At 43.0% G+C, this 27,594-nt stretch overlaps 1 protein-coding gene across 5 annotated transcripts in view; it reads right to left on the reverse strand.

Annotated features, from left to right (window-relative positions):
• Positions 1–3,423: 3,423 nt before the first annotated feature.
• LOC139547760 (G-protein coupled receptor 4-like) overlaps positions 3,424–27,594 on the reverse strand; it is a 48,007-nt gene continuing 23,836 nt past the window's right edge. For 4 of the 5 annotated variants that reach the window (XM_071356815.1, XM_071356818.1, XM_071356816.1 and 1 more), the window contains one exon: positions 3,424–5,603. In XM_071356815.1, coding sequence (XP_071212916.1) covers positions 3,950–5,074 — 1,125 coding nt within the window. In that variant the 5' untranslated portion in view covers positions 5,075–5,603 and the 3' untranslated portion in view covers positions 3,424–3,949. Of the gene's footprint in view, positions 5,604–17,692; positions 20,260–27,594 lie in introns of those variants that run through there. The other variant, XM_071356819.1, reaches the window with a different exon arrangement.

A 27,594-nucleotide genomic window follows, 5' to 3' on the forward strand; every position in this document is an offset into this window, starting at 1 on the left:
CAGCTTCATGAGGAATGGTTTTCCAACAGTCTTGAAGGAGTTCCCACATATGCTGAGCACTTGTTGGCTGCTTTCCCTTCACTCTGCGGTCCAACTCATCCAAAACCATCTCAATTTGGTTGAGGTCGGGTGATTGTGGAGGCCAGGTCATCTGATGCAGCACACCATCACTCTCCTTCTTGGTCAAATAGCCCTTACACAGCCTGGAGGTGTGTTTTGGGTCATTGTCCTGTTGAAAAACAAATGATAGTCCCACTAAGCGCAAACCAGATGGGATGGTGTATCGTTGCAGAATGCTGTGGTAGCCATGCTGGTTAAGTGTGCTTTGACTTCTAAATAAATCACAGACAGTGTCACCAGCAAAGCACCCCTACACCATCACACATCCTCCTCCATGCTTCACAGTGGGAACCAAACATACATTCACAGTCTCACAAACAAAAAAAATCTCAAATTTGGACTCATCAGATCAAAGGATAGATTTCCACCGGTCTAATGTCCATTGCTTGTGTTTCTTGGCCCAAGCAAGTCTCCTTTTCTTATTGGTGTCCTTTAATAGTGGTTTCATTGCAGCAATTCGACCATGAAGGCATGATTCACGCAGTCTCCTCTAAACAGTTGATGTTGAGATGTGTTTGTTACTTGAACTCTGTGAAGCATTTATCTGGGCTGCAATTTCTGAGGCTGGTAACTCTAATGAACTTATCCTCTGCAGCAGAGGTAACTTTGGGTATTCCTTTCCTGTGGCGGTCCTCATGAGAGCCAGTTTCATCATAGCGCTTGATGGTTTTTGTGACTGCACTTTAAGAAACTTTCAAGTTCTTGAAATGTTCTGCATTGACTGACCTTCATGTCTTGAAGTAATGATGGACTGTCGTTTCTCTTTGCTTATTTGAGCTGTTCTTGCCATAATATGGAGTTGTTTTTTTTGCAAATATAGATATCTTCTGTATACCACCCCTACCTTGTCACAACACAACTAATAGGCTCAAACATTTTGAAGGAAATAAATTCCACAAATTAACTTTTAACAAGGCCCATCTGTTAATTGAAATACATTCCAGGTGACTACCGCATGAAGCTGGTTGAGATAATGCCAAGAGTGTGCAAAGCTATCATCAAGGCATTGGGTGGAGAATCTCAAAAATAAAATATATTTTGATTTATTTAACACTTTTTTGGTTACTACATGATTCCATATGTGTTATTACATAGTTTTGATGTCTTTTATTATTCTACAATGTAGAAAATAGTACAAATAAAGAAAAACCCTGGAATGAGTAGGTGTATCCAAACTTTTGACTGGTACTGTGAATATTTTATACTTAAAATTATTCCACATTTCAGTTATGTAAAGAGTAGGTATTCTAGTTGGATATCAGATTTCATAGAATGGATAAGAATATGAAACCTTTGATGAAAAGAATGGACATCTGTTGAAAACAACAGTTTACATAAATACAGCACTGTTATCTTTTGCCAGAATCCTCTCAACAGCACGTGTCAGGAACCAAAACCCTGGAGTATATTGATGTGAGACTCAAGCCACACTTTTGTTTTACAGAGGATACCACAAAATACTGTGGTAGAGAAGATGATGATTGTATGAATGAAAACGCCAGCACAATGAGATAGTAATTACATAAGAGGTTATCTGTAGCTCTGCCTGAAAATTCACAATATCACACGTCACGCTTTCAATGTATTCATTGTGTATCATTGTGATAGAATAAACCGTCTTACTGTACCATACAAATTAATGGGTTCAGTTGGGTAAAAGCTTACAGTAATTTCAAGCTTGGGTTCATCAGAGAGTAATATAGTATGCCAATGATCATTTGCATGACAATCCAAACGTACAGTAGTAATACACGACAAAGGTCATTAGTCACAGTGTTTGTTATTCCTGATTGATATAGGACAACTGGGGCACACTAACACCTTGTCTTATCACTGAGGATATCAATCAAACGAAATGCCTCTAGATAGTTTCTCTTATTTTGTGTCAGTGTCAAGCCAGTGATTTGGTTTGTGGGAAACGTCAGATGAAATTTCAGTTCAGAATGAACATGGGTTTATGATGCCAATGAGTTAGCAAGGGAAAACCTTGTTTCTGCAGTTTGTGTTTTATCTGTATGTTGGCAGCACGCATTGGAGAGACCTGTTTGTGGTAAGATGCAGTGCGATTTGTTCCGCGGATTCTAAGCGGTGCTCACTAAAGCAAAGGGTGGGCTGTCATGCTAAGATTACACAAGCGTAATAATAGAGAAATGACTGTTTTGGTTACAGCATGGCCATTATTATATCTGATTAAGAGGCCTACGCCAACAACAACAAACATCAGTGGGCTAGGGCTGTGATATTTCACTGGTCGTTCTTTCCCCGAGTATTCCTGTGACAAGATATCCTTCAGAAATAACATTTTGTACAGACTCCAGGCAAACCTAGTGTATGTCACTTGTTTATGCCTCCTCCTGAAGCTGCCACAATTAGGTGATTCAGAATCCATTTGAAGAAATAGCTTCATCTAATTTCAATACTCATTCGTATTTCCATATTGTCATAACAAAGTAGGTCACGAGGCTCGCTTTAAACCCCTTAATATCAATGAAAACATAACCTGCCTCTCGGAGATAAGAAGCCCATTGTATTTGAACTATTGACCTTGATCATTTCCATGTCATTGAGCAACAGCCTTAAACCATGGAGGAAGAGCGAGAGGCTGCAGATGGTCCCAATCTGATCTGGGAAACATTTTACAGGCAGAGCTGTGATCACATCTGATTAGGAATCTCACTGGCTCATTAGCAGGTAAGTGGTGGTGATGAGGGTGATAGCTGCCTTGCCCTGCTTACTTTAAATAGGCACATCATGCAGGACTTGCAATGCCGATGTAGTGTGGACCTGGTTCACACTGCACTGTTTGCATTGGGAGGAGTTGTCTCCCTGACATCTCAAGAACTACCACCCTCTGCATGGAACAATGTGACAGTCCCATCGACACACCATCAACATCGTGGTCCGTCAGCCACAGGGCGGAGGGAAAACACTTTCCCCCCCCAGTGGAATTACCCATCATCCTCATTATCACATCAGTGAATGGTGTGATAAGCGGTGTGAAAGTCATTTGGAGTTTTATGTCTGATTTTCGGATATGACAGACAAGACCCAAGAAATGTTGATGGGGACAATAATCATAAGTGTTTGTTATTCTATCTATTCAAATAGGCACCAACTGCAAGAAAATATACAGTAGTTTCAAGAGTATGACCATCAACATTGAAGAAGGACACAACACTGTTATCAGGCCCATGGTCAACACACTAATGCTTTTACGGCAACACATCAACCATAAAGTTGACCCCCTGTCTTCGGTTTCCTGACATATTTGTTCAAAGTACTGTTACAGTAGACACAACACAATTGAAACAATGATATAATTTATTTCCCAGTGAAATTGTCGAACAAAAACAAGTAGTATTGTGCTTCACTCTCCGGCTGACAGAACACATTTGGGATTTTTGGAGCTGTTACAAGGCATCTGGAGCTCATTGAAAGAGAAATGTAAACATGTCGAATCCATTGTTAGATAACCTTGTCCCAACCAGAACACATACCTGCTATAGATCACGAGGAGAAAGAAACTGTTTGATGGCAAACATCCTTTGTTTCACATTGCATCACATCTATGCCACTGAACTTACTATAGTCTTTCTTACGGTTGTCACAATGTACCCATGGTCCATCTTGATTTGATTATTTTCGTCTATATCAAACACATTTCAATCACAGTTTACCATATGAGGTACATAATATGAGGTGTCATCCCCAAAACTAAAAAACAGCTAAAACATTACACATAATAAAACATCTCCCATTTTCTATGCAACATAAACTGACCCACTTCCCCATAGTCTTGGGTGTTCTCATGGCGGATCAGGATGGCTGTTCATTTCTTAACACTGAGTATGGTCATCTGAAGACACTCCTCTTTGAGGGCCACCAGCTCTGTCTTGTAGGTGCTGGCCTTGACCTCGCTGTACAGGCCCAGCTGCTTTTTGGTGGACAGTGGTGTCTCCAAGGTGAAAGATCCAGCTGCCAGTGCGTCAGCTGGCGCGGGCGAGTTCCGCTTGAAGACGCCAAGCAGGGTGGTGAGTGCGTGACCGACGTCATGTCGTGCGCCCTCGTTAACAAAACAGTAGAGGATGGGGTCAGCCACACAGTTCAGGCTGGTGAGCGCCAGCGCCACGTGGTAGGCTGCAAACAGGTCCTCCTCTGCGCCACAGTCGCAGGGCTTCTGGAGGAAGAGGATGCTGCGACACAGCAGGAGCACGTGGTATGGCCCGAAACACAGCAATACGATCAGGATTAGACTCAGCGCTAGGCGCTTGATCTTCGCCTTCTCGTGACACTCCGTGGACACATTGCCACGCACCGCCCGCAGAATGCCCCGGTACGCACCCAGCATGATCAGCCAGGGCACCAGGAAACCCAGAAAGGTCCGGTAAAGGTTCATGCCCGCCACCCAGTCTTGCATGGGGTACTTCTCGAAGCAGAAGGTGTGGTTGAAACGGTCCTGGAAGAGCTCGTCGTGGAAGAGTGGCGCAGAGTTGGCCACTATCTCAATGGTCCACACCACGGAACTGACCAGCACGGCAGTTTTCACCCGCCGGACCTTGGCGAACTTGAGCGGGTAGGCCACGGCCAGGTATCGGTCGATGGAAATGCAGCAGAGGAAGGCGATGCTGACGTAGATGTTGGTGTAGAAGATGAAGCCGAAGAGCTTGCAGGAATTCTGGCCATGAATCCAGTCGTCGTGCTGGAGGAAGTAGTCGATCCATAGGGGCAGGGTGCCGATGTAGAGGAGGTCAGCCAAGGAGAGGTTGATCAAGTAGATGCCCAGCTCGTTTTTCTGCTTCACCTGCAAGTAAGCTGCCCACAGAGCCATGCAGTTGGTGGGCAGGCCCAGGACGATGACAATGATGTACAGCGTAGGCTGGAAGTACTGGTCGATCTTCGAGTCCACATTACAGAAGGAAATGTTGCACATTGTCCTCATATTCTGTAGGTGCATCGTTTATTTTGTGACTAAGCGTTTAAAGGGCCAGAACAATCCGACATGTTGTTGTTAATGAGAAGGAAAGAGGGAAAACGACATTCCGTACAGTGACGTTTCCTTTTTGTTTAGTAATTCCTTATATCCAGGCCTGAAAACACACTTTCTCTCCAGATGGGCTTCACATGTCAAACAGACGTTTCCCATTTCACGGCTGGTCCCACTCCTTTTTCAATTGAGGAAGAAGATGAGAGAAAAAAAAAGTGGTGATATAAAACCCTTCTTATGAACAAAGAGCCAGGCCTCCACTCCGGCACAAGGACATCATAAATCTTGGAGAGATTATTGTCCAAGGTCTGTCGCTAGCTGTGGAGAGGGAGGTGGGGAGGTTGATGGGGTGTAGGGGGATGAGAGCTCTTCTGCTGGATGAGAGCTCTTCAAAGGCCAAACAACACACCCTTCCTCCAAGATTGTCACTGACGATCCATGCCACGCACACAGCAGCAGCAGGCGATCTGTTAACTCAGGCCTCTTCGGCACTGCCCATCTAAAACAGAAGAAAGGAGAGTGTGTGAGATAGTGTGTATTGCCAATTTTAATTTGTTTCAGTTTTCCAACCCAGTTAGTTGTTCACATACAGTTGATGTTTATGCACTTGGATGGAATGGTCAGATCCATTAATTTTTCAAGTTACTCTATATCAGCTTTCTGTACCTATTGTTTCTGGTATGTACTCTAACCTTGAACTTCCAATACTCCTCACCTCTCTGCTTGTTTTCATGTTGAAGCCATTATTATTTATTCTTAGAACATTCCGGTCTGACCAATGGTCTTTCTCACACTCTTATGTTTTTACTCATAGTGTATGCTTTACACAAGAGTATAAATACATATTTGATACGAAAGTGTTTACTTTTTAACCACATTCCAAGGTCATCCTTCTTGAACAGAAATACAGACGGACACAAGGGACAGCCCTTTCTAATCCACCTGTCATGATTGGTCCAATTAGTCACAATTCTTATGGAAACTACACCAATCACTAGCAGTATAATATTCAGTGGTTTTGAACAGTAATTACGACCATGAAAGATACCATGCTAGTCTTTGTTGTGAAAGGAAGGATGCAGTTCAATGGGGACGATCCTTCTGATATTCAGCAGAATAACTGGGTCACAAAACACGTAGTCAGCAAGCCATAATCAAAAGTGGTAAGCGTTACGGCTCCTGTTAGTACCCACAATAGGAGAGATAATGACACTGTCATGGTGGCGAGGGACCAATAATGTAAATCATTCTCATCAGTTCACAAGTACGCTCGTGTGTACGTGTGTGTGTTTGTATGGGTACTGGCAAGTCGAGATGCCAGTGAGGGCTTTTCGAATTCCAGGTCATGGGGTTTGGGTTGACAAATGCTCCAAGCAGCTTCCAGCGTCTCATGGACCTGGTTTTGGCTGATTTAGGGTGGACAACATGTTTGGTGTACTTAGATGACATCAGTGTTTGGTTGTACATTCCAAGAGCATGTGAAGCGTTTAGACGAGGTTTTCAGCAGATTGGAGCAGGCAGGACTTAAAGGTGAAGCCATCTAAGTGCCACATGTTCAGGTCGCAGGTGAGCTACCTGGGACACATCATCTTGGGCTGAGGGAGTGTCCACTGACCCCATGAAAACAGAGACAGTCAGGGGTAGAGAGAGAGAGTAGTAGCATATGCCAGTCGGGCACTGTCAAAACAGAAGATGAATTATTCAAGTACGAAGAAGGAGCTTCTTGCTGTGGTAGTGTTTCCAACACTTTTTTCTGGAGAGGAAATTTCTACTGAGAACTGATCACAGCTCACTGAGGTTGGCTAGGGACAGTTGGCTAGATGGTTAGAGAAACTGGATCAGTTTGACTATGATATTGTCCACAGGCCAGGAAGACTCCACAGTAATGCTGATGGTGTGTCACGCCGACACACACAGCCAGAGTGTGGACACAGCTGTCTCACAGGAGGCCACTGTCAATCTGAGAGCCATCGTAAACAAGCCTCAGGATGTCACTATTGAGCCTGTAGCTGGAGCTCAAACAAGCCAGGCAGTACTCAAAAATGCAGCTTTCCTTTTGGAAGCACAGGATAGTGACCCAGTGGTCACCCAGTTAAAGACATGGAAAAAAGAGGGTAGAGCAGAGCTCCCTGTGGAGTTGCAATCGGAGCCAAAGTTTAGGCTTTTCAAACAAGTGTGGGGGGCATTACATGTGAAGAATAAGGTGTTATGCCTTAAGAGTCAAAACTATGAGACAGATGACACCATCTGGAGAGGGGTTGTACCAGATGAGCTCGTATATGAGATACTTACAGTTGCCATCAGGAAGTTCGGAAGTTTACATACACTTAGGTTGGAGTCATTAAAAACTTGTTTTTCAACCACTCCACAAATTTCTTGTTAACAAACTAGTTTTGGCAAGTCGGTTAGGACATCTACTTTGTGCATGACACAAGTAATTTTTCCAACAATTGTTTACAGATTATTTCACTGTATCACAATTCCAGTACATACACTAAGTTGACTGTGCCTTTAAACAGCTTGGAAAATGCCTGAAAATTATGTCATGGCTTTAGAAGCTTCTGATAGGCTAATTGACATAATTTGAGTCAATTGGAGGTGTACCTGTGGATGTATTTCAAGGCCTACCTTCAAACGCAGTGCCTCTTTGCTTAACATCATGGGAAAATCTAAATAAATCAGCCAAGACCTCAGAAACAAAATTGTAGACATACACAAGTTTGGTTCATCCTTGGGAGAAATATCCTAATGCCTGAAGGTACCACGTTCATCTGTACAAACAATAGTACGCAAGTATAAACACCATGGGATCACGCAGCCGTCATACCGCCCAGGAAGGAGGAGCGTTCTGTCTCCTAGAGATGAACGCACTTCGGTGTGAAAAGTGCAAATCAATCCCAGAACAACAGCAAAGGACCTTTTTTAAAATTTATTTCACCTTTATTTAACCAGGTTAGCTAGTTGAGAACAAGTTCTCATTTACAACTGCGACCTGGCCAAGATAAAGCAAAGCAATGCGACACAAACAACAGCACAGAGTTACACATGGAATAAACAAGCGTACAGTCAATAACACAATAGAAAAAAATAAAGTCTATATACAGTGTGTGCAAATGGCGTGAGGAGATAAGGCAATAAATAGGCCATAGTAGCAAAGTAATTACAATTTAGCAGATTAACACTGGAGTGATGGATGAGCAGATGATGATGAGCAGATGATGATGTGCAAGTAGTGAAACTGGTGTGCAAAAGAGCAGAAAAGTAAATAAAAACAATATGGGGATGAGGTAGGTAGATTGGGTGGGCTATTTAGAGATGGACTATGTACAGCTGCAGCGATCGGTTAGCTGCTCAGATAGCTGATGTTTAAAGTTAGTGAGGGAAATGTAAGTCTCCAGCTTCAGCAATTTTTGCAATTCGTTCCAGACACTGGCAGCAGAGAACTGGAAGGAAAGGCGGCCAAAGGAGGTGTTGGCTTTGGGGATGACCAGTGAGATATACCTGCTGGAGCGCGTGCTATGGGTGGGTGTTGTTATCGTGACCAGTGAGCTGAGATACGGCGGAGCTTTACCTAGCATAGACGTATAGATGACCTGGAGCCAGTGGGTCTGGCGACGAATATGAAGCAAGGGCCAGCCACTAGAGCATACAGGTCGCAGTGGTGGGTGGTATAAGGGGCTTTGGTAACAAAACGAATGGCACTATGATAGACTGCATCCAGTTTGCTGAGTAGAATATTGGAAGCTATTTTGTAGAAGCCGAAGTCGAGGATCGGTAGGATAATCAGTTTTACTAGGGTAAGTTTGGTGGCGTGAGTGAAGGAGGCTTTGTTGCGAAATAGAAAGCCGATTCTAGATTTGATTTGACACCTATGTATTTGTAGTTGTCCACGTATTCTAGATCAGAACCATCCAGAGTAGTGATGCTAGTCGGACGGGCACGGGTAGCGAACGGTTGAAAAGCATGCATTTGGTTTTACTAGCGTTTAAGAGCAGTTGGAGGCCACGGAAGGAGTGTTGTATGGCATTGAAGCTCCTTTGGAGGTTAGTTAACAGTGCACAAAGGGCCAGATGTATACAGAATTGTGTCGTCTGCGTAGAGGTGAATCGGGGAATCACCCACAATCACCCACGTTGATGTATACAGAGAAAAGAGTCGGCTCAAGAATTGAACCCTGTGGTACCCCCATAGAGACTGCCAGAGGTCCAATTTGACACACTGAATTCTGTCTGCGAATTAGTTGGTGAACCAGGCGAGGCAGTCATTTGAGAAACCAAGGCTATTGAGTCTGCCGATAAGAATACAGTGATTGACAGAGTCGAAAGCCTTGGCCAGGTCGATGAAGACGGCTGCACAGTACTGTCTTTTATCGATGGCGGTTATGATATCATTTAGTACCTTGAGTGTGGCTGAGGTGCACCCATGACCAGCTCGGAAACCGGATTGCACAGCAGAGAAGGTACGGTGGGATTCGAAATGGTCAGTGATCTGTTTATTGGCTTTCAAAGACTTTAGAAAGGCAAGGCAGGATGGATATAGGTCTATAACAGTTTGGGTCTAGAGTGTCACCCCCTTTGAAGAGGGGGATGACCGCGGCAGCTTTCCAATCTTTAGGGATCTCGGACGATACGAAAGAGAGGTTGAACAGATTGGTAATAGGGGTTGCAACAATGGCGGTGGATAATTTTAGAAAGAGAGGGTCTAGATTGTCCAGCCCAGCTGATTTGTACGGGTCCAGGTTTAGCAGCTCTTTCAGAACATCTGCTATGTGGATTTGGGTGAAGGATAAGCTGGGGAGGCTCGGGCAAGTAGCTGCGGGGGGTACAGAGCTGTTGGCCGGGGTTGGGGTAGCCAGGAGGAAAGCATGGCCAGCCGTAGAGAAATGCTTATTGAAATTTTCGATTATCATGGATTTATCGGTGGTGACCGTGTTACCTAGCCTTAGTGCAGTGGGCAGCTGGGAGGAGGTGCTCTTGTTCTCCATGGACTTTACAGTGTCCCAAAACTTTTGGGAGTTAGAGCTACAGGATGCAAATTTCTGTTTGAAAAAGCTAGCCTTTGCTTTGCTGACTGACTATGTGGATTGGTTCCTGACTTCCCTGAACAGTTGCATATCGCGAGGACTATTCGATGCTATTGCAGTCCGCCACAGGATGTTTTTGTGTTGGTCAAGGGCAGTCAGGTCTGGAGTGAACCAAGGGCTATATCTGTTCTTAGTTCAAATTTTTTTGAAAGGGGCATGCTTATTTAAGATGGTGAGGAAATTACTTTTAAAGAACGACCAGGCATCCTCGACCGACGGGATGAGGTCAATATCCTTCCAGGATACCCGGGCCATGTCGATTAGAAAGGCCTGCTCACAGAAGTTTTTTAGGGAGTGTTTGACAGTGATGAGGGGTAGTCGTTTGACCACGGACCCATAGCGGATGCAGGCAATGAGGCAGTGATCGCTGAGATCCTGATTGAAAACAGCAGAGGTGTATTTGGAGGGCAAGTTGGTCAGGATAATATCTATGAGGGTGCCCATGTTAACGGATTTAGGGTTGTACCTGATGGTTTCCTTGATCATTTGTGTGAGATTGAGGGCATCTAGCTTAGATTGTAGGACTGCTGGGGTGTTAAGCATATCCCAGTTTAGGTCACCTAACAGAACGAACTCTGAAGATAGATGGGGGCAATCAATTCACATATGGTGTCCAGGGCACAGCTGGGAGCTGAGGGGGGTCTATAACAGGAGGCAACAGTGAGAGACTTATTTCTGGAGAGATTAATTTTTTTAATTAGAAGCTCGAACTGTTTGGGTATAGACCTGGAATGTATGACAGAACTTTGCAAGCTATCTCTGCAGTAGATTGCAACTCCTCCCCCTTTGGCAGTTCTGTCTTGACAGAAAATGTTGTAGTTGGGTATGGAAATCTCAGAATTTTTGGTGGCCTTCCTAAGCCAGGATTCAGACACGGCAAGGACATCAGGGTTGGCGGAGTGTGCTAAAGCAGTGAATAAAACAAACTTAGGGAGGAGGCTTCTGATGTTAACATGCATGAAACCAAGGCTTTTTCGATTACAGAAGTCAACAAATGAGAGTGCCTGGGGACACGCAGGGCCTGGGTTAACCTCCACATCACCTGAGGAACAGTGGAGGAGTTGGATGAGGGTACGGCTAAAGGCTAGCAAAACTGGTCGTCTAGTGCATTGGGTACAGAAAACAAAAGGTGGGGTATGGTGGGGTGCGGGCACAGTGGAGGTAAGCCCAGGCACTGAGTGATGATAAGAGAGGTTGCATCTCTGGACACACTGGTTATACTGGGTGAGGTCACCGCATGTGTGGGAGGTGGGACAAAGGAGGTATCTGAGACATGTACAGTGGAACTAGGGGCGCCGCAGTAAACTAAAACAATGATAACTATCCTAAACAACAGTATACAAGGCATATTGACATTTGAGAGAGACAAAGCGAGGCATAAAGCAATCACAGGTGTTGATTGGGAGAGATAGCTAAGACAACAACGGGTAAGACAACAACAGCTAATCAGCTAAGACAACAACAACAGGTAAAATGGCGATGACTGGGCAGAGAGGGTCAGTTAACTACACACAGGGCCTGAGTTCAGGTCTAGGGCCGACAGAAACAAACATAAACAAAGTGGAGTACCGTGATAAATGAACAGTCCAGCAGGCATCAGCTATGTAGCCAAGTGATCATAGGGTCCAGTGAACAGCAATAGATGGATCAAGGAAGCTGCGGGGTAGTCGTTGCTACGCTAGCATGCGGGAGACACGGCGATTAGAGTTAGCAGGCCGGGGTAGGTAGAAGCGTCTACTCCGACGTCCGGCAAAGGCCGGTTGAGGGCACAGCGGATGGAATTACGTCTGCGGACCAGTCGTGGTGGTACGGCGGGTCGCCGTGTCGACGAAGGGACTGTGCCAGATGGCGAAAGAGGTATTGTAGTTGTAGTAATTTCATTTGCTAGCCGGGAGATGCGCCTGGCTCAGGGCTAGCATCGGGGCTGGGTCACTCGGTGGCAGCTAGCTAGCTGTGATGATCAGGAGTAATGGTCCAGGGTTTACGGCAGGAAGCCGGCATTGTAGTGGAGTAAAACAGTCCGAGGCTGGCAGGTATTATACAGGCTAAAAAACGCCTGGTGCCTGTGCAGAGGGTAAAGGTCGCTAGCAGTGGCTAACATTGACTAAATAGCTAGTAGCAAATTAGCTGGTTAGTGTCTGATGGCTAGCTTCTGGTGAACGTTTTGGCTATAAGGTCTAAAAAAAATTGTGGATCCGTGTCACATTGAGTGAGGCGGGTTACCGGAAGGTATATTTAATTTTAAAATGGAAAAGAGATTGAAAAATAAATTGAAATATATACAAAAAAGACGAAAAATACAAAAAGTAAACGAGAGGACGACAAACCACGTCTGCACATCTTAGATAATCTTGTGAAGATTCTGGATGAAACAGGTTCAAAAGTATCTATATCCACAGTAAAACGAGTCCTATATCGACATAACCTGAAAGGACGCTCAGCAAGGAAGAAGCCTCTGCTCCAAAACCGCCATAAAAAAGCCAGACTACGGTTTGCAACTGCACATGGGGACAAAGATCATACTTTTTGGAGAAATGTCCTCTGGTCTGATGAAACAAAAATAGAACGGTTTGGCCATAATGACCATCGTTATGTTTGGAGGAAAAAGGAGGAGGCTTGCAAGCCGAAGAACTCCATCCCAACTGTGAAGCACGAGGGTGGCAGCATCATGTTGTCGGGGTGCTTTGCTGCAGGAGGGACTGGTGCACTTCACAAAATAGATGGCATCATGAAGAGGGAAAATGAGGTGGATATATTGAAGCAACATCTCAAGACATCAGTCAGGAAGTTAAAGCTTGGTCGCAAATGGGTCTTCCAAATGGACAATGACCCCAAGCATACTTCCAATGTTGTGGCAAAATGGCTTAAGGACAACAAAGTTAAGGTATTGGAGTGGCCATCACAAAGCCCTGACCTCAATGCCATAGAACATTTGTGGGCAGAATTGAAAAAGCGTGTGCGAGCAAGGAGGCCTACAAACCTGACTCAGTTACACCAGCTCTGTCAGGAGGAATGGGCCAAAATTCACCCAATTTATTGTGGGAAATTTATGGAAGGCTACCCAAAATGTTTGACCCAAGTTAAACAATTCAAAGGCAATGTTACCAAATACTAATTGAGTGTATGTAAACTTCTGACCCACTGGGAATGTGATGAAAGAAATAAAAGCTGAAATAAATCATTCTCTCTACTATTATTCTGACATTTCACATTCTTAAAATAAAATGGTGAGCCTAAAACAGGGATTTTTTTTAACTTGGATTAAATGTCAGGAATTGTGAAAAACGAATTTTAAATGTATTTGGCAAAGGTGTATGTAAACTTCCGACTTCAACTGTAGCTATATCCACAATGATAGAACAGGAGACCATTTAGGAGTTGAAAAACTCGCCAGTAAAATTAGAGCAAGATTTTATTGGCCAGGATGGTATGACAAGATCTGTCACAGGCCGCCCTTTTGAGAGGATAGCTGTAGACTTAATGGGTCCGTTTACAGAGACGGAACGAGGTAACAAACACATTATGGTTGTGTCAGATTACTTTACTCAGTGGTCAGAGGCATATGCCATACCCAATCCGGATGCAGTAACAGTGGCCAAGAAACTGGTAGAGGAATTTGTGTTGAAGCTAGGCGTTCCTCTCTATCCATAGCGACAATGGGAGCATTTTTGAATGTACTCTTTTTAGAGGGATGTGCAATCTTTTACAAATGAACCAAACACGAACCACTCCGTATAACCCACAATCAGATGGTTTGGTGGAAAGAATGAACAGAACTCAATATCCTGTCACTTTTTGTTGATGACAATCAAAGAAATTGGGATGAGATACTCCCATATGTGATGATGGAATACAGGAGTAGTGTTCAATCTTCCACGGTGTTCACACCATACAGGATGCTGTTTGGTACTGAAATGACTTTACCGCTTGATGTGGTTATGGGAACACAACAAAATGAAGGGAAACAGTATGTTTTTCAGTAAGGTGCAAGGGTATTTTAGCACTGTAAGGGAAGCTGTAAAGAGAAATCACCTAAAAGCCACAGGTAAACAAAAGCAATACTTTGATCTGAATGTGACACCCCAGAGGTACGAGGAAAATTTATTTGTTTGACTTAGAGACTACCAGAGGAAAAAGGGGTTGTCACCCAAACTGATAAAGAAACTCAAAGATCCTTTCAAAATCGCAAAGAAACTGTCAGAGGTGCTGTATGAAGTAGTACAGTGTAATGGACCTTATCATGCCGTGGTACACTACAACAGGATCAAACCTTACTTTGGGGTTGTTTCAGAGCATGAGGTCCCTGGCACGGGACAAGAGACTGAGTTGAGCATTGACTCATTTGTGCCTAGTCAGTCGTACTACCTCTCAAGGAAACAGGATGCTCTGAGGAAAAAGCAACCAATGTTGCCTAGGTTACCCTTCAGGAGAAGGGTGGTGGACATTGTGAGACTGTGGGCTCCAAGGGATATTAATACCTCAGCGGAACGGAACACTGTCAGGACTGAAAGCTCAGTCAAAGACACAGAGACTTATACCACACAAACGGAGGTGAACACCGAGTTGCCCTGTGCACCTGCAAGAGAAAGTGTCTCCTTTGAGAAGATCACATGGGTCATGTGGTTGGAGCCCAAATAACTATTAGGAGGCCTGTTTTGAGTTTTCACACGGTCAAAGCATTCTGAATGTGTTTGCTTACTGTATACTTCTCAGAGGGTATTTTCTGTGTGTTTGTCCAGGTTATTAAACAGGGTGTGTTCAGTTTAAGAAGGGGGTAGCGTAATGTTTTACATAATTGAAAGTCTCTCAGCCTATCACACAATGTTCAGGGATGATAACTGCTGAGGGCCTAAAAAGGTGACACTTTTTTGTTGTTGCACTGAAACGTACAAAAAATCCCTGCTAGGGGGAAATGCAGGTTTGAACTAATTCAACAACAAAGAATATGATCTACATGATCAGTCTCTGTGTGTAAAATAAAAAGTGGTTCATGTGAACCTAACTCACAGCTAAAAAAAAATCAAGAAAGCAATCCAATTGTATTTGTTGCCTAGACTTTACTGCAAATGACACTCAAGTCTTGAGAAAAAACAAGACACTAATATTGCAGTTAGCCATGACAGCCTTTATAATAGAACACTTGTTACCATGACAGCCTTTATAATAGAACACTTGTTACCATGACAGCCTTTAGAACAGAACACTTGTGACCACACACAGGAATATTGCACTTGGGGAAAAAAACATCATAAAGTAGAATAGAATAGAATGAAACAAACAGGCTGTCAAGACTTCCGCCGAAGTTGGCTCCCCTGCCTGTTCGGGCGGTGCTCGGCGGTCGTCGTCACCGTCCTACTAGCCGCCACCGATCCCTTTTTCGTTTGTCTGTTTGTTTTGTCTTATTAGTTTCACCTGTGTTTCTGTTGTTTTCGTAAATGAGCTTCCCTATATTTAGTAGGTAGACCCGCCCTTGTTTTGTGCGGGATTGTCTTTATGTTATGTGTGTGTGTTTTAGGTAGAGGTGTATTATTTTTTCTATTTACTTGGTACCCTGTGTTTTGGGTTATCAAGTTGTTCTCTGCGCCCTGGATGTTTGGGCTTATCATTTTTTGTGCATTAGTAAAAGGAATATTTTTTCCAAGTGGATCTCTCTCTGCGTCTGATTCCTTCACCCACCTAGTCCCACGTGACACAGGCATTCTATTTTTGCTCTATTATACTGGCCAGTATAGACGTCGATCAAGTGCACAAGGCTATATGTGTGCAAAAATAACGTTCACCGAGTAAAAAATATATATAATCCCCACACACACTTGTTTCGAAGTTTTCACAGATTTGACGCTTACGTTGATCTGGTTCCTTTCTAGGAAACAAATATGAACACTGACACTGAAGAATGTGGTTTGTGCTTACTGTCAAATGCTTATCTCAGAGTATTTGGATGCGAGGGAGGAATCTTAACACTGCAATGTCAACTACAATATAATGTAGTTGTGACCTCTACCTAACCCTGGGACAAACTGGACTTAACATGCTTAGTATTTGGTTGACTTTGAAGTTAGTCATGCACAGGTTATTCTATTCATGTTCTTTAATGAAGCCAGTAGGTTACACACCCTGGTGATTATTATTGTATTTTAGACTGTGTTGTTATTATTATTTTACTTAGACTGTGTTGACAACTCTTCCTTCATGGCTCAGTGACCACACTGATGTTATCAGCACACCTGCGATAGTCTTTTGAAGGTTGCAGGCGTCCTGGCGACATTCATCAGGTTCAACGTCTGCCAACAGCTCGCTTTGGCTTATGAGCCTCAGCCTGTATGACGTAACTCATCAGAAGGGTGTTTTGTCCTGTGTTCTCCTACCTGGTCAGTCAAGCCCAGAGACCTGATTGGCTGGATGACACATGGAATTGTGCTCTGGATAAACCTGTGCCATATTGGACGTTATGCTAGCCAGTAGTTTGTGAGGGCTGGACATTATTGGCCACGCAGCCTGTAGATTCTAGTGGGAGCAGCAGGGGGAACTAGGGGAGCCTGTGCTAACCTGGAACACATCGTGCAAAAAGGCGTGGCGTTTGATCAGCTGCCAGCTAGGATTATCGAAGCCCCGCCACACGAAGCCTGCCACATTGGCTGTCGCAACCAGCACCCCCGCACAACGCATTTGCCCCCCGCTCCCATAAATGTGCTTAGCTCACACTTTTTGCTGACTCTTACAAATGTAATTTCCGTTCAACTAATTTTAGTCTGTAGCTCGTTTGTTTACTTTTGTGTCACAGGTGTCCATTGTCAAGTGTGTATATGTAGGATGTCTTTCCCTGGGTATATTCAGCTATAGTTTGTGTGAGAGTGTGTTCTCACACCATAATACAGTGTGTAACTGAAACTAATTGAAAACATTCATGTGGATACTTGATGAATGATGGATCCCAACTTAACTAAGTCTAATTTCACAATGTCATTGTGAGCCCCACCACGATCTTGGTGTCACCTTTGTGTTGAAGTTATCATGATGTCCTAACTCACACAAGTGCTCTAACTGTCACGTCTTCCGCCGAAGTCGGCACCTCTCCTTGTTCGGGCGGCGTTCGGTGGTCGACGTCACCGGCTTTCTAGCCATCGCCGCTCCATTTTTCATTTATCCATTTGTTTTGTCTTGTTCCCTGCACACCTGGTTTTCATTCCCCAATCACACTACATGTATTTATTCCTCTGGTCCCCCTCATGTCTTTGTGTGAGATTGTTTTGTGTTACGTGTCTATTTTGACGCGCTATACTGGTATGTGTTTATTCCGTGTTTTATTTCACGAGGTATGTTTATTTGTTTGTACATATTATTGTGACTGTTTGCGCGTTTGCCAATTGGCTGGAGTTTGACGCAGTGTTGTCCGTTTGTTGGTGTCTCCTGCCTAAATGAAGTGTGCGCCTGTTCACAACTCTGCTCTCCTGCACCTGACTCCGCTCCCAGTACACACACCAATGACAGAATCTCACACCTACCATGGAGTCAGCAGGAGCAGGTACCCCGGTCAGAGGAGTCGAGGAGAGCATCCAGGAACACTCGGCAATGCTGCATCATCTCGGTGCCATGATGGATCGCGTTGTCCAGACCATGGACTGCTGGGAGAGACAGGAAGTCTTGACCAGCGCAAACGGGGTTACCTCTACCCGTCCCGTACGGATCCAGCTCCAGTGGGATGCATCTCTCCCTTCCCAGGGAGTACGATGGGACGGCCGCACAGTGCCAGGGTTTCCTTTTACAACTGGACCTATACCTGGCCACCGTTCACCCAGCTCCTTCGGGAAGGAGATTACAGGCTACAAAGGCATTATGACGACCAACCAATTTCTAAGGGTACATCAAGCACGATCCAAAACACACTTTTGGATTGTATGTATGAAGTGTACAGAGAAGCTATAGCTAAGGAGGTGTCTGAGACTCATTTTGTGTCTGTACAGGCAGTCGAGACCACTGACGTCTCCTGTAAATCGCAGATGGTAATAGTGCTGCGCTACATGTTACCAGACCACACTGTGTGTGAGAGGTTTTTGGAGTTTGTAGAGGTGAAGGACAAAACCGGTGTTGGCCTCTCCAACACTATCAAACCAGTACCAACGCGACTCTGAATATCAAGGACAAGCGGGTTGTACAAATGTATGTGGTAAAGTACATGGTGTCCAAACGCTACTGAAGGAGACTTATCCAAACGCGCAATTTGTGCACTGTTTCGGCACACCAACTGAATCTAACACTTCAGCAACTTTGTGCAGGGAGAGTGAGCGTGCTTAAAGTGTTTTTGGCAGACCAATCCTCCTTTTCCACCTTTTTCACGGGCTCACCCGAAAGACTTTCTGCTCTCGCGGAATCAACGAACAGACAGGTCACCAGGCCACGGAGTACACGATGGAACTTCAAAACCGTCAATGCTGTGTGGGAGGACTGTGGGGCACTGGCCCAGTGCATGGAGGACATCCAAACGCAGCCTGGATGGGATGAGATCATCATCAGCGAGGCTTATGGCCTGTCCATGAAACTCAAGGATCCCACATTTCTGCAACTGCTCGAGAATTTTCCGTGGTCATGCCAGAGGTGGATGTTTTGTATAACATAATGCAGAAACGAACCATTGATGCAGAAGGAATCGCCAGAGCAATCAACAACTTCAAGGTGAACATTCAAAATATTTGCGAGCAAACTAATACACTGGCCAAAGGACATGTTGATGCCACTGAACCAAGGCGGAGCAAACTTAACACTGCATCCATGATGAAGGAGGCATGCGACACAATCGCTGCTCATGTGTAAGAAAGGTTTTCTGAAAATAACCACTTAATTGCAGCAAAGTTGGTGGACAGCTAATTTTTCTCCCAGTATGTATTTTGCTTTCTGACCGCAGAACTCCAGTGTGCTACCAAACTATGGCCTTTGGGCAACCAGGAGAAGTTGAAAACGGAGCTGTCCACTCTCTACTGGCATTCTGAGCTGCACACGGGTAAGACAGCACTTTCTTTATTTAAATCACTCAACGAGAACAACCTGCGGGAGGCCTTGTCTGAGATGGGTCTCTCTTCTCAAAATCATCATCACCACTCCAATGACAACCGCCGAGTCAGAGAGAAACCTTTCCCCCCTTAAAAGGATAAAAACAACACGCTACTCCATGGGCCAGAAAAGGTTAAATGCATTGGGCCATGCTGTCAAACCAGCATGACTTTATCCAGAGAATGCCAGACTTTGATGACTAAGTCATTGAGAAGTTTGCCCACGAGAAGGACCGCCTTGCCAACTTCCTGTTCAAGACAGCACAGCACAACAATGATGAGTCCATAAATATGTCTAGTATGCTGCTGCATAAGTGATGTAATATGCCAGGGAGATATGTATACTGTGGCTAAGAAAGTAATACTAAGTATGTTGTGTAGTAAGCAGTTAGTAGCCCATGTGCCTCACCCTAAGAATGTTGTCCCTTCCCTCCTTAGAACTTAGCCTACTGTTCTGACTTGGTGGTGCACATCTAGCCTGTAGCCAGTTTTAGAGAAATGTCATCGTTGAATATTGTAACAGATTTCATTGCCTGCTTACCTGACCCCATTGTAACAGCTTTCATTGTATGCTTATGTGCCCCCGTTATTTATCCTACGGTTCGGACTTGGTGTACAGTCAGAATACTCTAAGAACAGCCCATATTCTGAATTATATCGCTGTCCATTTCAAAAGTGCTGAACAAATAGGTGGCATATAGGCTACATCCGTCTCAGTTTGCGCATGTCTTAATGAAATTACGGCTTGCCTCTTAACCGCTTATCGTCATATATGCCATAGTTTGTACATCGGCATTGTTATATTGCTTATATAGGTCTATCTCATTACTATCTTATTCATAATTTTAGGCAATGTTAGAATGATGCATTTCATTGTTTTTCTTACTTTGTGTGTTATAATAATCTCTGGCGCTTTTCTCCACGAAGAGGGTGGTAAGTTATAGACCCAACAACATTCTATTACAGTATCCCCTCGTAACCATAGTTGCCAGTGACAGTCTCTTCCCATTCAAATACTTTTGTTCAGCAAAAAGTTCAGTAATAGACCCATGTAATTCCAGTTCATATTGCGAGGGCTGTTTTGTTTGCGCAATGCGCTGCCAGTGCGTCTGTAATGTTGTCTACAAAAGTGGATCCTTGTGATTGTATTGTCCTTCCTTTAGACCACATAGGTCTAATATAATATGTAAAACGGTAGGCTAATAGCGGAGTCTCTCTCTCTCTCTCTCTCTCCTCCTTAAAGAATAGTAAAGTTAAGGCCTCAACATCTATCTGAATTTTTGTCGCTGTTCATTTCGAAAGTGCTGAAGGAATAGGCCTACCTCTTCGCAGCTCGTTTGCTTGCACTTGCTTATACTTAGAGCTAAGTGTTAATTATATCAGAACAAACACTGTGAACAATCTTAATCTTAACTCATTAGACTCTATACTATACCATCATGAACTAGTGAAAATGATATGTAGCCACAGGAAAAACACTAGGATACATCTATTGAGATTAGCATTTATTTGGTTAGCTTTGTTTAATTAATCCTAATGCCAATGAAAACAGAGATTGCACAGTATTGAACTCACTAAACACATTGGCCTTTCTTTGTTTCTTTGGTTAATTTAGGATTAGTGGAGCATTAGCTTCAGGTTAGTCAGGATTCACACAGCGGAAGAACAGCGACCTCCAAACACCTGTGAGTTATTTATTTTAAACATATCAGATAACTGTGATTTATTGTTCACAGTTACTGTATATCTATTTGACCAACCTTCAAACGTTTCGTAATGGTGACTCGCGATCTTTAGATTCAACAACAATCGCCACTTTACCGCACATGAATCGGTGCATTTGTTCAACTGAATTAACAGGGCCCCCTGGCCAATGTTCAAACGGCACATATACTTAAAACTGCCTAACACTGTTAAGCCTGAAAACCAGTTACCATAATATCATAATTTGATCTATTTCAGCCCGGGAGAAATTGTCAGTGTTGCTTGGATTGGGATGGGAAGCACATTCAAACTATAATTTTTCTGACAGACAGAAGAGTAACCCTTTTGGTGAACGGACAATTGAGAAGCTAGCGCCATAATAGACAGTTCATAATCGATTTATTTAGCTTATGACTTGTTTTCGTAGGGAAACTTTGAGATTGTGATAAACTTCTGTACTATCTAAATAATAATTGCTTTGACACAAATGACACGGTGAATACACTCCAGGTAATATATGATTCTATGATCAGTTTTTTCCTAGTCCATTCCTTACCTCAACAGTAGATCGACCTCACTCCAGATAGGCAATCTATACCGTCACAATGACCCAACATCACTTAATATTAGTAATGGTGTCACGGCATTCATCGGAAGAAGAAGAGGAATCGTCAGACCAAAATGCAACGGGGTACGTGTTCATCTTTATTCGCTTAACTGACTGAACACTGAATACAAAATAACAAAAAGAATATCCGAAACAGTTCTGCAAGGTGCAACCAACACTAAACAGAAAATAACTACCCACAAACACAGGTGGGAACAGGCTACCTAAGTATGGTTCTCAATCAGAGACAACGATTGACAGCTGCCTCTGATTGGGAATCATACCAGGCCAAAACACATAGAACTACAAAACATAGAATGCCCACCCCAACTCACGCCCTGACCAAACCAAAATAGAGACATAAACAAGGAACTAAGGTCAGGGCGTGACAAATGGTAAGGATGGTTGTTCCCTTCCTGGAACATAGCCAGTTGGACAAGTGACATTACAAGTTGGACAGTGTCACAGGCATTCGCAAGTCTGTGTTTTGGACAGGCGTCCCAGTGGACGGCCCAGTTGGTCCCAGTTTAATAATGAGTCTAAACACATAGGCTTCCCGATGGCCTCGGCGAGGACCCTTCTCTGTCAACTCCCTGAGGTCTGGTGGGAAAGACCCTGAGTTATTGAATCAGTTTCATAACAATAAACACAGTGGGGGTGGTGAGCACGAACCTGGCATCCTTTTAATCAGCCACCAGCAATGCCCGGGAGAGAGAGAGGCGCTTCTGTTTCCCCCTCACTTAACGAGAGAGAGAGCGAGGATGACGGGTCTAGAATTGAGCTGCATGATTATTCATTCATTAGGGCAGATTAGTGAGAGGATACTACAGTACGAGAGGGCTTGGCAGGTCTCCTAAACAGGCAACAAACAGAGGGGTCAGCTAAGGTTTATTTGTATTCAACTGAATGCGTAAGGCACAGGGAAAGGTCAAAGGGCATTGAACGAGAACTGTCAACTTGAAAATGCAAACTAGAGTGTTGCATTTAAATTTGGTCACATAAAAATAATATTACTAACGTATTATGAATGTATCATTCTAAAATGTTTGTTTTTTTACCAGCTATATATATACATAAATTGCTGCCCTGAATCTGCAATAGAAATAATAAAGTTCTGGCAATATGGGTCATTTTTGAACGGTTTGGGTTGGAGCAAGGGTCTCCAACCTACCTCATACCAAAACATTTTTTACCATGCTACTCATATACAGCCTGCATATTTTGTTATTGTGTGGGCCTAATTTGATGACTAGAAACAATGAACAGCACTGCATACTGTAATTGCGTTTTGGTTCTTAAAACCACACAATTTGAACAAAAATCATTTTTACTGTAGCCTACCTCATAAATATTTCCATTTTAAGATGAGGAAATAAAAGGGTTTTATATTTGAACAAATATGTAGCCTGCAGTTACAGGACTAGGCTACTATAAATGATTCTCCAATTCTTTTCACTTGTAATTCTGTTTAATAAAAGCCTTTTAAACAACACAGTAGGCTACATAGGTGACGACAAATCGTGAAGAAACAGAATAATCATGAAAAGTATGGGGAATAACCAAAGGGTAGTCTCAACAAGCACATTAAATGACCGTCCGGCTTTCCCTCCTTTTCCCCCGACATCGATTTTTTGTGCTGTTGTTTGAAGTGCTGTCACATTACAGTGTCACCATGACAATGTTTCAAATGAACTTGTCTCAGCATCATACACATTTGATGCAACGAGAGTAGAAATGGCTTATTTGGTCGATATGACTTACCAAACCAAGAAGAGCTGTTTTATAGAGATACAAATATCCTGTACTTTTCCCTTTTGTGCATAGGCGCATACAGACACAACTACTGAGCATGCAGTTTTCTGGTAGGCTGATGGAAGGGCAGGCTACCCAGAGTCAGAGGCAGCGATACAGCGAAGCCTAATCAGACATGCCAGGCTGCCAGGCTCATCATAGTTCTTACAGGCGAAGTGAAATGATACAATGAATTTGCTTTTGGTGCACGCCACTAAAACGATATGTAACAACACCCTGAGTGCATCGGAAAATTAAACAACGATACAACAAAATATATATTTAGGCAGGTGCCTTTTCATTTTAAACACCAGTGATGCAACTAGCGCTTTCTAACTGCACTGAACCAAAACAGTGGCGCGCTGGAGCGGAGCAAAACTTTAGAGTGGTCAAAACCATTCATCTTAAGGCGACGACGGGTGCAAAATGCAATCTGTTAATTATTATATCATATATAAAATGGACATATCTATTGTAAAACAGATTAGCTCAAAACATGACTAATTATTGAAAATAACAAATTACCCACTGGGTCATGTTCATTTTGAAAGTGGGGGTGCAGCCGCTTCGTTTGCTCCATTGCTCAGGCGCCTATACCACTGGGCACACACTGGTTGAATCAATGTTGTTTCAATGTAATTTGTCAACCTATTGTGAAGTGGGGTCAACGCAGAAAATACATTGAATTTAAAAAACATTATCAGCCAGTACTGTTTTCATTTCAACCAGCGTTGTAAACATTGAAATTAGGGTAAAACTTCAACTTAAATACATTGACTTAACCTGACTAACAGGTTGTAATTTCAACATAATCATCAGAACGATGTATACGTTTAAATTCCAATGAAAATTCACCATATAAATATTTTTCATCCTACTGTATATTCAAAATAGCCTATATTGGGGTGGTTGAGATTGTGTTTCATTTTTTATTTTGATTAGACACATTATTTGATCTTGTTTCGATGTTGATAGTAAAATGCTATGTTTGAATCAACATCATTGTTTTAACGTCATGCCATCAACCTAAATAAAAAGGTACTGTATATTGACATAAAATGTGAAGACACAGTTCAACGATTCCAGCCTGAACATTGACTCCTACTGGTAATGCAGTTCAGTGTGAACTAGTCCACCATCCAGATGCCTTCCTCTATGTACCCTGCTTATCTATGGAAACAAGGTGTGTTTGATTAAGCTGAGCTATCATGTCAACACATTTAGACATTGATCAGCTTCCAAACTCATTTGCGTAGACTACTTAAATAACATTGAATCGTTGAAAGTTACTCCTCTAACTCAAATAAAATATGTCTAATCAAATGTGAAATTCTACATACTTCCAACCATCCCATTATACACGGAGTATACCAAACATTAGGAACACCTTCCCCCCTTTTGCCCTCAGAACAACCTCAATTCGTCGGGGCATGAACACTACGAAGTGTCGAAAGCGTTCCACAGGGAGGCTGGCCCATGTTGACTCCAATGCTTCCCACAGTTGTGTCAAGTTGGCTGGATGTCCTTTGGACCATTCTTGATACACACGGGAAACTGTTGAGTGTGGAAAAAAACAGCAGTATTGCAATTCCTGACACAAACCGGTGCGCCTGGCACCTACTAACATACCCCGTTCAAATATTTTGTCTTGCCCATTCACCCTCTGAATGGCACACATACACAATCCATGTCTCAATTGTCTCAAAACTTTAAAATCCTTCTTTAACTACATTGATTGAAGTGGATTTAACAAGTGACATCAATAAGGGTTCATAGCTTTCACCTGGATTCACCTGGTCAGTATATGTCATGGAAAGAGCAGGTGTTCTTCGTGTTTTGTATACTCAGTGTATATTGAATATAGGATGTCAAATATTTTTTACGTTTCTACGTGGAATTTCAACGTATACATAGTTCTGATGATTATGTTGAAATTAGATTGATGCAACAACATGTTAGTCAGGTTAAGTCAATATATTTAAGTTGAAGTTTTACCCTAATTTCAACGTTTACAACGCAGGTTGAAATCAGATGAAAACAGTGCTGGTTGATAACTTTTTTCAAATCCAATGTATTTTCCACATTGATTCTACGTCACAAGACATTGACAAATTACATTGAAACGACGTTGATTCAACCAGTGTGTGCCGGGTGGGTAGGTAATGACATTAGATATCTCAAGCTAGCAGCTGCTGCTGACAATAACTGGTGGGGTGGAAAAATAATATCGAACCAACATAATACAGATGCTGCCACTCATACATCTAGCTATTAATCACACATATTATTCATCAAAAGAAATGAAAGTCGTAAGATAATAAAATCATCTTTAGAGGGATTACTTGCTTCACTGATTCTAAACCCACAGGATGCAGCTGTACACTAGGCCAACACATGGCCATCTCAAGTCCAACTGCCATTGGAAATAGTTATTGTGACATCACAACATATACTGTACAAGATGAAACCCTGATGAGGGAAGCATACCTGTCAAACTGTTGGTATCTATTACATGTATTGTATAAGAGCCATAAGAATGTGTGGGTGTTATTTTCTTAGTGTACTGTACCATAACACAGCAATGCTATCAACAGAATGTGGATAAGAGTCGAAAGCTTCTTTAGGTTCAACACATTCGAGTTCATATGTTGTTGTGCTCTCTGGGGAATCCTGCTCCTCCAGCTGGTGGAGAGGCCACACTGTGCTGAGTCTCTGGTGTCACACAATGTCCTGTACCGAACTCAACTGAACCGAGCTAGCTGACTGTCGAGGGCATCTGTTTTCAAGAGTCCCTGTCACCACTGTTTGGAGTATGTTTTGCCAGAGGCCAAACTCAGATGTGAAGACACAGGCACTTTGTGTGGCCTCACTGGCCTGGTGATGACTTTGAAGTGATCTAATGTTCTCCTTTTTGTAACGGTCAACACAACATCTGTTCAAATTAAGAACTGCTCACAGCACGTAGTTTGGTTTTTCACAAGGAAGCAGAGCGGTGCACAACTATACAAGCCTCACAATGTTCACATTCAAACTATTCATATAGTGACAAATTTGACTTTGCCTTTTTCAGGACAGTGTAAGGTGACTAGGTAACAGGAAGTATATTAAATAATGCTTCATATTTTCATTCTCAAAATAAGTCATTTAAAAGGCCCACTGCAATCAAAAATGTGGTTTCCTGGTGTTTATATATACTGTAAATAATTGTTCTTTATTTGTACTATTTTCTACATTGTAGAATAATAGTGAAGACATCAAAACTATGAAATATCACATGGAATCATGTATTAACCAAAAAAGTGTTAAAACAAATAAAAATATATTTTATATTTGAGATTCTTCAAAGTAGCCACCCTTTGCCTTGATGACAGCTTTGCACACTCTTGGCATTCTCTCAACCAGCTCCATGAGGTAGTCACCTGGAATGCATTTCAATTAGCAAGTATGCCTTGTTAAAAGTTAATTTGTGTAATTTCTTTCATTCTTAATGTGTTTGAGCCAATCAGTTGTGTTGTGACAAGGTAGGGGGGGTATACAGAAGATAGCCCTATTTGGTAAAAGACCACGTCCATATTATGGCAAGAACAGCTCAAATAAGCAAAGAGAAACAAAAGTCCATCATTACTTCAAGACATGAAGGTCAGTCAATCTGGAAAATTTGAAGAACTTTGAAAGTTTCTTCAAGTGCAGTCGCAAAAACCATAAAGCGCTTTGATGAAACTAGCTCTCATGAGGACCGCCACAGGAATGGAAGACCCAGAGTTACCTCTGCTGCAGAGGATAAGTTCATTAGAGTTACAAGCCTCAGAAATTGCAGCCAAAATAAATGCTTCACACAGTTCAAGTAACGGACACATCTCAACATCAACAGTTCAGAGGAGACTGCGTGAATCAGGTCTTCATGGTCAAATTGCTGCAAATAAATAACTACTAAAGGACACCAATAATAAGAAGAAACTTGCTTGGGCCAAGAAACACGAGCAATGGACGTTAGACCGGTGAAAATCTGTGTTTTGGTCCGATGAGTCCAAATTTGAGATTTTTGGTTCTAACCGCTGTGTCTTTGTGAGATGCAGAGTGGGCGAACGGATGATCTCCGAATGTGTGGTTCCCACCATGAAGCATGGAGGAGGAGGTGTGATGGTGTGGGGGTGCTTTGCTGGTGACACTGTCTGTGATTTATTTCAAATTCAAGGCACACTTAACCAGCATGGCTACCACAGAATCCTGCAGCAATACCCCATCTCATCTGGTTTGT

This window comes from Salvelinus alpinus, chromosome 21 (assembly GCF_045679555.1).
Source record: "Salvelinus alpinus chromosome 21, SLU_Salpinus.1, whole genome shotgun sequence".
In the NCBI taxonomy this organism is placed as follows: Eukaryota; Metazoa; Chordata; class Actinopteri; order Salmoniformes; family Salmonidae; genus Salvelinus; species Salvelinus alpinus.